General features: G+C 44.4%; 1 protein-coding gene across 1 annotated transcript in view; it reads left to right on the forward strand.

The window, feature by feature from the left end:
- Positions 1-13,269, forward strand: part of LOC126263323 (serine/arginine repetitive matrix protein 1-like) — a 550,556-nt gene that overhangs the window by 445,727 nt on the left and 91,560 nt on the right. Inside the window, exons 10-12 of the mRNA XM_049960412.1 lie at positions 4,362-4,634; positions 4,746-4,961; positions 10,331-10,592. Of these exons, the coding sequence (XP_049816369.1) occupies positions 4,362-4,634; positions 4,746-4,961; positions 10,331-10,592 (751 nt within the window). The remainder of the gene's footprint in view (positions 1-4,361; positions 4,635-4,745; positions 4,962-10,330; positions 10,593-13,269) is intronic.

Genomic DNA, 13,269 nt, shown 5'->3' on the forward strand with positions numbered 1-13,269 from the left:
TGTAATCGTCTTATTCTTCCATATAATTTGTGTGCTGTCCTTCATCGTTATAACAAACAGTCTTGTTATCATTAATTCTCTAACTTTTTCTGCCATTCTCAAAACACCGAGCGAGGTGGCACAGTGGTTAGCACACTGGTCTCGCATTCGGGATGACGATGGTTCAAACCCGCGTCCGACAATCCTGGTTTAGGTCTCGAGTGATTTCCCTAAATCGCTTCAGTCAAATGCCGGGATGGTTCCTTTGAAAGAGCACGGCCTACTTCCCTCCCCACCCTTCCCTAATTCGATGGGACCGATTACCTTGCTGTCTGGTCCGCTCCCCTAAATCAACCAGTCAATTCTCAAAACTTATTCTCCGGTTAACTTCACTAAACTTGCCACAATCATTATTATAGTTATCCCGTATTTATTCTCCGGTTATGCATTATTATGTGTTCATACAACGCGTTTTCCGCGCTATTCCGAGGATAGAACTTCAGCGGCTGCTAACCAGGGACTGTACAACAGGCTCTTAGTGGTGTAGAGATATGGAAAAAATTTCTGCCAAAATTTCATTTTCTTAGATACACAGAGAAGTTTAATACGTAATCTTTCTTACCGATTATTCCTGTTCGTTGTTTATTAATTCTGGTAGTCTGAATCTACGGATTTCGCTAATAATTATAACAGAGCTGATCATTCGCACACCCAATCAACCACGTAAACAAACAGCTATTGACATTTACTAGTTGGGATTTATCCGTCTCAGCTCGTAAAGCCCCGCCCCCCTTTTGTCTGCAGGAATGTTTTTGGTTTCTAGATGCGACGGGGATTCCCCTGGCAGATGCATAACGTACACTGTACACGCATTCAAAAATCAACTTAAGATTCGTACAGAAATCAACTTACAATGTATTCAAAAATGTTCTAAATCATATGGATAATCCATGGATCAACGTGCGCTTGATGCTAGGTGCTTTGTGAAACAAGGTTTTCTTCTTCAAGAGTATGAATTTGGCGCCCCCTGAAAGTACTGTCCGGGGCAGATACCCCGGTTCGCTGCCCCCTAGATCCGGGCCTGTTCAAGTGTAGTGCAGCCACACGCTACACGTCTGTACACGCCACTGAATGAAGTGCCCAACTAGAACTTGAACAGAAACAGAACTTATGGTATAGGTCGCACTGGCTGCTCACGGCGCCTCACTAACAGTCGCCATTTCCGTCGTTTGCTGCTTTAGCCACAAATGATGATTACCGCCTGATTTGTTTCCCCGTCCGTCAAAGTATGTCGCTCCAATCATCATCAAACACATTTTTTGGTGTGATACTTGGCCTTTCTAGTTTCCTAATGTTACCTCATTGAAACGTAATATCACGCCAATAAAATAAACCCCACTGTATTGTCTAGTGATTAGCGGTTTTTGCTAGTAGCATCAAGGTCCAGGCTCAACTCCCGGAGACATTCTCTCCGGTGGAAAGGCCTGGGAGGGGTCTCTCAGCCATTTGAGGCTAACTGAAAAGCTGTTTTAACAGAGAAGCAGCGAAAGTTATGCTCAAGTCGCCGAAGTAGTGTTTTACGTGGAAGAATTTCCACCAGGCTGGGTGACACACGAGGTAGTAAGAGAAAAAGCATCAGCCTTTTTTCGGGTTAGAGAACGAGGTTCCTGACATATTGTGACTATTGATGTTATTCTTAGCAAGATTCCAGGCTATAGGAATTTAGGTCCAGACTGTACGGCGCAAACAGGAAGAGAACAATTTTCTTCGTAAATTTTGTCAGTGGAATAAGCAGAAGAGGGTTGATGCTCCTTAATGCCAAAGTTCCGCTTTCCTTCCCTTTACGAATTTTAATTCCTTTTCTCTCCATTTCGACGCCATAGTCTGACTTTTTTTTTTATAGCCACTGAAGAGAAGTGAACACAAACCGAAACTCAGCTTTCAAAACAATGAAACGTTGACCGGCACTTTTTTTTATTGACAGTACTCTTCATAGTCTGTCACTTCGCAACATTTATTCACAGTGTAGTCTGCATTAATCCTAGGTTCCTCTAAATAAACTTCTGGCCGTTTTTTGTTCATTTCTTGTGAAAAATGTAATGTACTATGCTCATTTTCTTTCGCACAAAATGACGTATTCACTCTGACATCTTTTAATATCAGATCATCAAGGTTTCTTTGCTAGCATTAATTACAGTTCTGAGCGACAAAACCTGCGAAGTTTTTACAATGATGGTATTTGTTTGTATTGTTCATAATATCGCAGATATTACTGTCTAATAACAAATGGTTCAAATGGCTCTGAGCACTATGGGACTTAACATCTGAGGTCATCAGTCCCCTAGAACTTAGAACTACTTAAACTTAACTAACCTAAGGACATCACACACATCCACGCCCGAGGCAGGATTCGAACCTGCGACCGTAGCAGTCGCGCGGTTCCGGACTGAGCGCCTAGAACCGCTAGACCACCGGGGCCGGCCTTCGAATCCTGCCTCGGGTATGGATGTGTATGTGATGTCCTTAGGTTAATTAAGTTTAAGTAGTTCTACGTTCTAGGGGACTGATGACCTCAGATGTTAAGTCCCATTGTGCTCAAAGCCATTTGAACTTATGTATATCAATAATGTCCAATCGTTCCTAAACACATGATACAGACTTACGCATGTTAAAAGCAAACGAATCAAAGAGATTTATATTTTACAGCTTGAGCTACTCGCTTACTGGCCAATTATTACGATTAGAACTTAACTGAAGTAATTTAATTGATTGCTGGGAACCAGAGATAGGTGTGCGCTGTCAATACTTAAGAATCTTCTGAAATAACAAATAGACACAGACAAAACTACTGGATGTTTGGGAACGATTTAATTCAGTCGACCAGTGAATTTTTTTAGGAATTAACTCTCGCGATGCAATGACTTAACTGTAATTCAAAGAACTATGAAACCCAACTCTCGAAGGACGTTTTACAGGAGATTATCCTTGAGTGAGTTTAAAGGGTTGAACTGTAATGTGGTTATAAGTCATCTCTAGCTACAGGCAGACGTCCCTGGCATCAGACACACGGTGTCTCATGTTTATAAAATGTCTAGAGAGGCATCTCAGAAAATGATGACACAGTTCTTACAGCGCGAATTCAGTGAACCGAATTCTGTACGTTTTTGCCACAATAACTTGTATCTTGAAATTCGTTCAAAATGGTTCAAATGGCTCTGAGCACTATGGGACTTAACATCTGAGGTCATCAGTCCCCTAGAACTTAGAACTACTTAAACCTAACTAACTTAAGGACATCACATACATCTATGCCTGAGGCAGGATTCGAACCTGCGACCGTAGCGGTCGCGCGGTTCTAGACTGAAGCGCCTAGAAGCGCTCGGCCACTTGAAATTCGTCAACAACAAATGCATTTTTATAAGGCTTCCTGTGTCCATTAAATTCTTCAGTATGGCCATTTCAAATAGTGGACAGTGTGTTTCTCTGACCACCCGTGTTTCAGTCCATGGATCTACCTACAGTCTCTGCAAGTAGGATCTAACTGATTTCTTTTGATCCATAGTATATCTGTGAATACTGTTTCGGTAAATTTGAGCTATTACTCTTTCGACATCGTCGTCTAAGATTAATGAACCATGTGCTGTTAATTAATCTCAGCTAGATACTGACAGGGATGCTAACGCAACCAGAGAACTTCCCATCTTCTACTTCTGACTGGTAATAGTTGTAGGTCTTTACCATTTCTAGGCATATTAGATAAAACACAGGTGGTACTGTCTTTGAGTTTCATCCATTATCAAATTTAAAAAAGGAAAAGAAGGTTAGCGTTTAATATTATGTCAGTGAAAATCAGTGCAGAAGTAAGACTGGACGAGAGGGAGTGGGAAGCAGATTGCGTGTCAATTTTAAAGGAAAGCATTTGTTAATTTCAGACCTGTGGTACACAAGCAGGATGATGAGTCATTACAGAATGCTAGGGAACCAGGAAAGTGTTACTATCAGTGGTGACAGTACATCTGAAGGAGTGCACACCATAGCCTGCACACGTGACAAAAATTAGGGAAACCAGGGGAAACGCAAATGTTGGCGTTTCGGCAGGCAACTGAACGCTGATGCTCCCAGATATAAGCCCAGGGCCTAATCATCGTACTACTTCACCGTGTCAAACAGAAAAGGATTATTAAAAAGAAGTCTTCATTTTGTCGAGCCCATGTTATAATTTTTTTGACACAAAACTTTCGTTTGAAGCAATGCTTTATTACGGCCTGTTATTGACGGAACACCACTGAACACTGGACTCAGTTGGTGGCATTTTGTTTGTATGTCAGTACGTAAGGCAAAACGTGTCAGGGAGATTGAGCGAGGGCTGTCTGCGCTTACAGGTGGCAGCCCTGAACACCGCGTGGCTGTCGCGGCTGCAGCTGCTGCGCCGGTGAGCCGGCGCGACAGCGACGTGGTGGTACCGTCGCCGTTCGGCAGCCCGGAGCACCGCGGCAGTCTGGCCGCGCGGCGGGACAGCATGGGGCTGTCGCGGCGAGACAGCAGCGGCAGCACCGGCAGCCCAGCGCTGGGGCGGCGAGACAGCACGACGAGTCAGCGCAGGCTCGGCCACCGGGATAGCGTCTCGAGCTCGCGTCGCGACAGCACGGCTCAAGGTGCGTGCACCAAAGCTGCTGCTTGTCGCTACTACATAGCTCAACGATCGTACGTTCCAGATACAGCATAGGTCAAGGTGCACACAGTGTAAATTTTGCATATCGTGACAGTGGCTCAAGCTGTGGACACTATTGTTAGCGCATGTCTTGAAGGCACCGCGAAAGGTGTACATATTGGAACGGGACCGCACTGTGACAACACGGTTCGAGGTGTGCACGGCGACAGTACATCTCAAGATGCGCACACTTCATCTAGCATGCGTTTTGACAGCAGAGTTCAAGGTACATATCCTGCAAACAGCATGCATCCTGGTGGCACAGCTCAAGGTGCGCTGACTGCAGCTGCATTAATTCTGACGACCTGGCTCAAGATGCAATGCATATACGGCAGCTAGCGCTCATTGTTGCAGAGCAACTAACTCAATATGTTGGCATTGGGCTGCAGTAGGAGGAGGAGAAGATTAGTGTTTAACATCCCTTCGACAACGAGGTCATTAGAGACGGAGCACAAGCTCGGATTACGGAAAGTTGGGGAAGGAAATCCGCTGTCCCCTTTCAAAGGAACCATCCCGGCATTTGCCTGAAACCACTGTACACTGACCACTCACAATTATTTAAATAAAAACACATCTTTAAAATAACACGTTTTTAAATACGACTTAAAAAATCATAAATTTTTCCTACCTGCATGCAGATTTCTAACCACGTACTGATAGTGCTGAAGATTTATGCTTGTGAGTTTTTAATAGCTATTACAGTACTTGTAATATTTACAACGGAAAACGTGGACCCCATGCATTTCACGACTGATGCATGCATAGTTCACCTTACAACTACTATCTATTGCATGCACCTCACTTTTATCATTAATAATACTACAGGTTTTGGTACAGCTATTAAGAATTCACAAGCATAGATTTCCCGGACTATCTGTATGGTTTTAGGAATCTTTAAAGAGGTAGGAAAATTTATTTTCTACGCTTGTACATTTAGTTAAATCCAAAAATGCGTTAAATTAAAAATTTATTTGTATTTAAGTAATTACTTGCTGGATTTTAGTCTTGCATGTGTGAATTTTCTCAGTTGATTTTAAACATTTTAATGAGATTATATTTTTAATATAATCGAGTATAGATTTAAGTGTCAGGAAGTCGTTTCTGAAAGTATTTGTATGGAGTGTAGCCATGTATGGAAGTAAAACATGGACGATAACCAGTTTGGACAAGAAGAGAGTAGAAGCTTTCGAAATGTGGTGCTACAGAAGAATGCTGAAGATAAGGTGGGTAGATCACGTAACTAATGAGGCGGTATTGAATAGGATTGGGGAGAAGAGAAGTTTGTGGCACAACTTGACTAGAAGAAGGGATCGGTTGGTAGGACATGTTTTGAGGCATCAAGGGATCACAAATTTAGCATTGGAGGGCAGCGTGGAGGGTAAAAATCGTAGAGGGAGGCCAAGAGATGAATACAGTAAGCAGATTCAGAAGGATGTAGGTTGCAGTAGGTACTGGGAGATGAAGAAGCTTGCACAGGATAGAGTAGCATGGAGAGCTGCATCAAACCAGTCTCAGGACTGAAGACCACAACAACAACAACAACATATTTTTAGTTAATTATTTATTTGTGCAAATGTGAACCGTAAATTACTTTCAAAATCTGTTCTTAAAGAATTACCTTTATTTACTAACGATTCATCAAGAACATTAACACATTTAATCACACAATGTGAGCGTGGAAGTAGTTACCAGTGGGTAACTGATGTAAACAAATCACATTTCTTTCAAAAAATCGAGATTTTATTCCTAAAAACCCTTTATTTTTTTGGAAAACAGATTTAAAATTATAATCAGAAAGCAGCCTGTAAATATGAAGTTACAATTTATTCAGAGGCAGAAACAACAAATTTTTTCCTTTTTGACAGCTTTCGGGCTGAGAACCTTGCCACTCCCTTTTAACACGGCCGTAGTCACGACCGCTCACAACAACCTCTGAAAGACTATACTGGTGCAAATCTGCAAAACACCTGATTACTTTAAACTAAAAATTTTAACAACTCACACAAATACATAAACTATGCACCCCGTAAGAGGGATAGAAATGGTACAAAACACTCACATCAAAATTTATTTGCCACCGAAAGTGCATCTTGTTTTTAAAAGAACTGTTACGGTGGAAGGGTGACACTTTATATACTAAAATGACCATTTAAATAAAAACCCATGAAAAGCAGTCTTACATAAAATGTACAAACATGCTCTACATTACACATGTACCACTTCTCAAGATGATAGGCAAGATAAAAACATATTTCAGGAATTCGGCCTTTACACCTTAAGCAATAAATTCGTTAACACCGAATCCGACAAACATGACAGAGGCAGCTATTAATGTATGGCAGACGATAGACAGACAGACAGACAGACACTAACTGCCCAACAAATGCGGACGAGAGACAAACGAGCAAGCTGGCGACGAGAGACTGACCAAGGAAACAAGTAGAATTTAGCAAGTAAATGAAACAACATATCTCCAATCACTTAACTTCTAATAAACTGCGATTTCTGGCGAAGACCTGGCGCAGCACCCCCAACGCTCTCCCGAACCGTCCGCTGCCAGCCGCTTCAACGGACGCAGGAAGGTGCGCCGATCTCCCGTCTCACGACGTCGCAGCTCGCTCCGGCCAGCCCGATGTCATGGTTTCGCTCCTGTTGCTGTCGTGTGAACCGTGAAGCCACGGCGCGGCCCACTGGACTGACGTGGCGACCTCACATGCCCCAACTCTCAAGACAGACAAGTCATCTTGTGTCCCAGTGCGCGACCGACCAACCGATCGATCCAACCGGCAATGACCGTTGACCGAGCAACTCGAGCAGACTGGCGGCCTAATACATACTAGCACTCCGGACGACAGAGAGACAGACACTGACTGCCCCACACTGATCCGGCTGACCAACTCATCAGACTCGCCGAGACTGACAGACTGACCAACTGCCGAGCTCATAGCGCCCCTTAAATGAACGTGAACAGGCAACTTTTCCCCTTTCCCACCAGAGGGAGACACCAAAGCTGCGATTGCCACAGCGGCGCCACCGCCAGAAACGGAGGACGACTACTTCACACCATGCGCTGCGGCGCGCTCTTCAAAACAGCAAATTTTCCACGGCTCAAAATGTACTAGTTTTCTACCCATATCTTCGCCTGTGTATGCATAAGTCACATGAATTGCAAACATTTCCTTCTCCCCCTCTCTCCATCCCTCTCTTCTAACCCACTCTCTCTGCTCAGCGATGCCCATCGACTCACATACTACCTGCAACGTACATTCCTACATGGCAGCTGAGATGTCAGGCGCTAAGAAACTTCTTCACTCCCACCCCCACCCTTACTGCACAGAGAGCGAATTAATACTGCATTGTCATCCAGTTCTGAACTATGTTTAAAATTTTAAAGTCAGTTGCTCAATGGGAAGTTATTTTAAGGTCAATTTTAAAATTTATGCAGAACAGATTGACAGACAAGAAAAAGACCTAATAAAAATATATAAGAAATATGAGATACGTGCGACCATCAGATAAGTCCGAGAGAATGTACAGCCCAATTAAACTGTCTCCGACCTCTCGTGGCGTTTGCGACCCCCAGTTTCTATGTGATTATTGATCCTTGTTGTATTCCCGATATGCCATGCCAATTTGTAGCTTTTTTTAAATCGCTCTGTATAATAAAAACATGTTAAAATGGCCCATATCTCAACAAATATTTCTTACCAGACTTACTTCTATAGCTCTTTGTACTAGCTTCCACCTGTACTATCCCGTATAATACGAGGCGTGTTTTTTAAGTAAGTACCGTTTTAAAATTAAAAAAGACGAGCTAAGATATCTGAATAATTTTATTTTTACTTGAAAGCCTGTACCTTAATCTACTTTTCTACATAATTTCCGTCAATATTGAGGCACTTGTCATAACGTTGTGCCAGTTTTTGAATACCCTCCTCATAGAAGTCTGCTGCCTGACTTGTTAACCACTGCATCACCACTGTTTTGACTTTGCCATCGTCGTGAAGACGCTGACCGCCCAGGTGTTTCTTCAAGTGCAGGAACAGGTGGTAGTCACTGGGCGCAAGATCGGGGCTGTACGGAGGATGATCTAGAGTTTCCCATCGAAAAGATGTGAAGAGATCTTTGGTCTGATTCGCCACATGCGGACGGGCATTGTCTTGTAGCAAAACGATGCCCTTGCTCAACTTCCATGGACTGTTGCTTTGATTCTGGTGTGACGTAGGCCACCCATGTTTCATCGCCCGTGACAGTTTGGCTTAAGAAATTATCACCGTCGTTGTGGTACCGCTCAAGGAAAGTCAATGCACTGTCTAAACGTTTGGTTTTGTGCACATCCGCTGGCCGGAGTGGCCGAGCGGTTCTAGGCGCTACAAAAAAATGGTTCAAATGGCTCTGAGCAATATGGGACTCCACTGCTGAGGTCATAAGTCCCCTAGAACTTAGAACTACTTAAACCTAACTAACCTAAGGACAACACACACATCCATGCCCGAGGCAGGATTCGAACCTGCGACCGTAGCGGTCGCGCGGTTCCAGACTGTAGCGCCAGAACCGCTCGGCCACCAGCGGCCGGCCTAGGCGCTGCAGTCCCATAGTGCTCAGAGCCATTTGAACCATTTTTTTTCTGCACATCAGTCAACATTTTCGGTACCCAGCGTGCGCACAATTTTCGGTAATTCATGTGCTCGGTCACAATGCCATACAAAACACTACGAGAAATATTAGGAAAGTCATCCCGCAAGGAGGAAATCGTAAAGCGTCTGTTTTGTCTCATCTTATTGTCCAGTTCCTGCATCAAACTTTCATTAACGACCGAAGGACGCCCACTCCGTTGTGCATCATGCACATTTGTGCGGCCATCTTTAAATGATCTCACCCACTTTCTTACCTTTCCATCACTCATAATGTTTTCTCCGTAAACTGCACAGATCTTACGATGAATATCGATCGCTTTTAGGCCTTTAGCACTAAGAAGTATTATAATACCCCGCACTTCACAGTCGGAGGGACTCACAATTATCGGAGCCATCTTAAACACTCAATACACAACGTAAACCAGGAAATATGGCGTCAGTGCGTAGATTAAGGTACAGGCTTTCATGTAAAAATAAAATTGAAACTTCCTGACAGATTAGAACTGTGTGCCGGACCGAGACTCGAACTCGGGACCTTTGCCTTTCGCGGGCAAGTGCTCTACCAACTGAGCTACCCAAGCACGACTCACACCCCGTCCTCACAGCTTTACGTCTGCCAGTACTTCGCCTCCTACCTTGGCAGAAGTAAAGCTGTGAGGACGGGGCGGGAGTCGTGCTTTGGTAGCTCAGATGGTAGAGCACTTGCCCGCGAAAGGCAAAGGTCCCGAGTTCGAGTCTCGGTCCAGCATACAGTTTCAATCTGCCAGGGAGTTTCATATCAGCGCACACTCCGCTGCAGAGTGAAAATCTCATTCTGAAAAATAAAATTATTGAGATATCTTAGCACGTCTTTTTTTTAATTTCAAAACGGTACTACTTAAAAAACACGCCTCGTAATATAGGACACTTCCTTTTAAAGAAAACTGTAATATCTTAGTCAACAAATATCGGTGAGTTGGCCGTGCTCGGCCTGTGACGACGTGCGGCCTGTGCAATGTGGCAGGCCTGGGCCACCGCGACAGCCTGGCGGCGCCGGTGGTGCCGGAGCCGTGGCGGCGCCACAGCGACAACCTGTGCCTGCTGAACCACCGCGCGCGCCTCTTCGTCACGTCGCGCAACGTCGCCTCCTGCGACGAGGCGACGACCATCGTGCCGGTGCTGGCCGCCGTGACGCCGCCGCTGCTGCGCGAGCGCACCGAGAGCCACGACCTCGACTCCTCGCAGGAGGACGTCTCCGGGGAACCCCCGCCGCCGCCGGCGCCAAGGTCAGCACCTGCGTCTCCTTATCTTCTCTGCATTCACGCCCATACCGCTGGAAAGTGCATAGCAGAGGGTACTTCCCACTGTACCAGTTATTATGGCTCCCTTACGTTCCATTCTTCAGTTTGGATTCCGTAGAAATGTTGGAACACGTGAGGCAATACTGACCCTACGACTTATCTTAGAACAAAGATTAAGGAAAGGAAACCTACGTTTCTAGCATTTGTAGACTTAGAGAAAGCTTTTGACAATGTTGACTGGAATACTCTCTTTCAAATTCTGAAGGTGGCAGGGGTAAAATACAGGGAGCGAAAGGTTATTTACAATCTGTACAGAAACCAGATGGCAGTTATAAGAGTCGAGGGACATGAAAGGGAAGCAGTGGTTGGGAGCGGAGTGAGACAGGGTTGTAGCCTCTCCCCGATGCTATTCAATCTGCATATTGAGCAAGCAGCAAAGAAAACAAAAGAAAAGTTCGGGGTAGGTATTAAAATCCATGCAGAAGAAATAAAAACTTTGAGGTTCGCCGATGACATAGTAATTCTGTCAGAGGCAGCAAAGGACTTGGAAAAGCAGTTGAACGTAATGGACAGTGTCTTGAAAGGAGGGTATAAGATGAACATCAACAAAAGCAAAACGAGGATAATGGAATGTAGTCGAATTAAGTCGGGTGATGCTGAGGGAATTAGATTAGGAAATGAGACACTTAAAGTAGTAAAGGAGTTTTGCTATTTGGGGAGCAAAATAACTGATGATGGTCGAAGTAGAGAAGATATAAAATGTAGACTGGCAATGGCAAGGAAAGCGTTTCTGAAGAAGAGAAATTTGTTAGCATCGAGTATAGATTTAAGTGTTAGGAAGTCCTTTCTGAAAGTATTTGTATGGAGCGTAGCCATGTATGGAAGTGAAACGTGGCCGATAAATAGTTTGGACAAGAAGAGAATACAAGCTTTCGAAATGTGGTACTACAGAAGAATGCTGAAGATTAGATGGGTAGATCACATAACTAATGTGGAGGTATTGAATAGAATTGGGGAGAAGAGGAGTTTGCGGCACAACTTGACTAGAACAATGCATCGGTTGGTAGGACATGTTCTGAGGCATCAAGGGATCATCAATTTAGTACTTGAGGGCAGCGTGGAGGGTAAAAATCGTAGAGGGAGACCAAGAGATGAATACACTAAGCAGATTCAGAAGGATGTAGGCTGCAGTAGGTACTGGGAGGTGAAGAGGCTTGCACAGGATAGAGTAGCATGGAGAGCTGCATCATACCAGTCTCAGGACTGAAGACCACAACAACAACAACGTTCCATTCAAGAATGTAGCGCGAGAAGAATGACTGCTTAAATGCTAATTTACACGTTGTAATTAATCTAACCTTGTGAGACCTGAGTTTCTCCTGGCGTACCCAACTTTCAAATAACTTCCGGGAATTCAGCCAGGTAACACTTTCAGCGAACCTCCGATATTTCGGCGGGGTTCTCCCGCCATTTTCAAGGCAAACTGCAACGGACAGGCGACGTACATGCAAATTTAAAACCTCGGTTCTCGGACTGATGCAGGAAAGATAACACACACATAATGAACACTACTGCCACCGAAGATGACCAAAGTCAGAGCTATCGATAGTGAGACTACGAACTCGCAGTTGACGTAGCATTCACTCTGTCCCTCTGTCTTTTTGACAAAGGGAGAGAGCCCGGTGCCAACAGAGTTTAAACAAAAACCTCCATCCCTATTAACGAGATTGCTCGCTAATTTAATCTCAACTGCCTCCTTAATAACACTGTCCCAATAGCTAGACGCACATGCCAATATATCGGTGTGTGACTAGTATCCAAGCAATGTTCGGCAATAGCAGATCTACTTGGCTTCTGTAATCGTGTGTGCCGTTTATGCTCAGTACATTGGTGCTCCACGGTCCTGATAGTTTGACCAATATATGCCATGCCGCAGCTACAAAGAATGCGATATACACCCGCCTTACGCACGCCGAGATCATCCTTTAAAAAAAAAAAAAAAAAAAAAAATGTTCAAATGGCTCTGAGCACTATGGGACTTAACACCTGAGGTCATCAGTCCCCTAGAACATAGAACTACTTAAACCTAACTAACCTAAGGACATCACACACATCCATGCCCGAGGCGGGATTCGATCTTGCAACCGTAGCGGTCGTGCGGTTCCAGACTGAAGTGCCTAGAACCGCTCGGTCACACCGGCCGGCCAGAACTCAAAAACGCTCTAATTTTAGATGGAGGTCGGAAAACACATTTCACATCGTATTTCCGTAAAATCTTGTTGGAAGTGTTTTCTACGTAAGGCAAAAAGGCAGTAGACTTAGATGTCGACTCAGAATTATCCTCAATCACTCAGTTGGTAGATAGCGCAACGGAGTCTCCAGGAAACGTACTCACACCGACTTGTACTTACAGGCTAATAGTTGTCACCATCCGGCTCAGCATGAAGGGGTACTTTGTATCTTGATACACAGGGCACATGTCGTTTATGACTTTGCCAGCTGAGCTGTCCCATGTTGAAGTTACACTTCGTCAAAATGGTTATAGTGATAGACAGATTGAACGTGCGTTGCGCTGTCGATCAACTGTACAGCGGGTGATTAATCATAATTCTGAGTCAACACCTAAGTCTACTGCCTTTTTGCCTTACGTAGGAAACACTTC

Source organism: Schistocerca nitens, chromosome 6 (genome assembly GCF_023898315.1).
Source record: "Schistocerca nitens isolate TAMUIC-IGC-003100 chromosome 6, iqSchNite1.1, whole genome shotgun sequence".
NCBI classification, from domain to species: Eukaryota; Metazoa; Arthropoda; class Insecta; order Orthoptera; family Acrididae; genus Schistocerca; species Schistocerca nitens.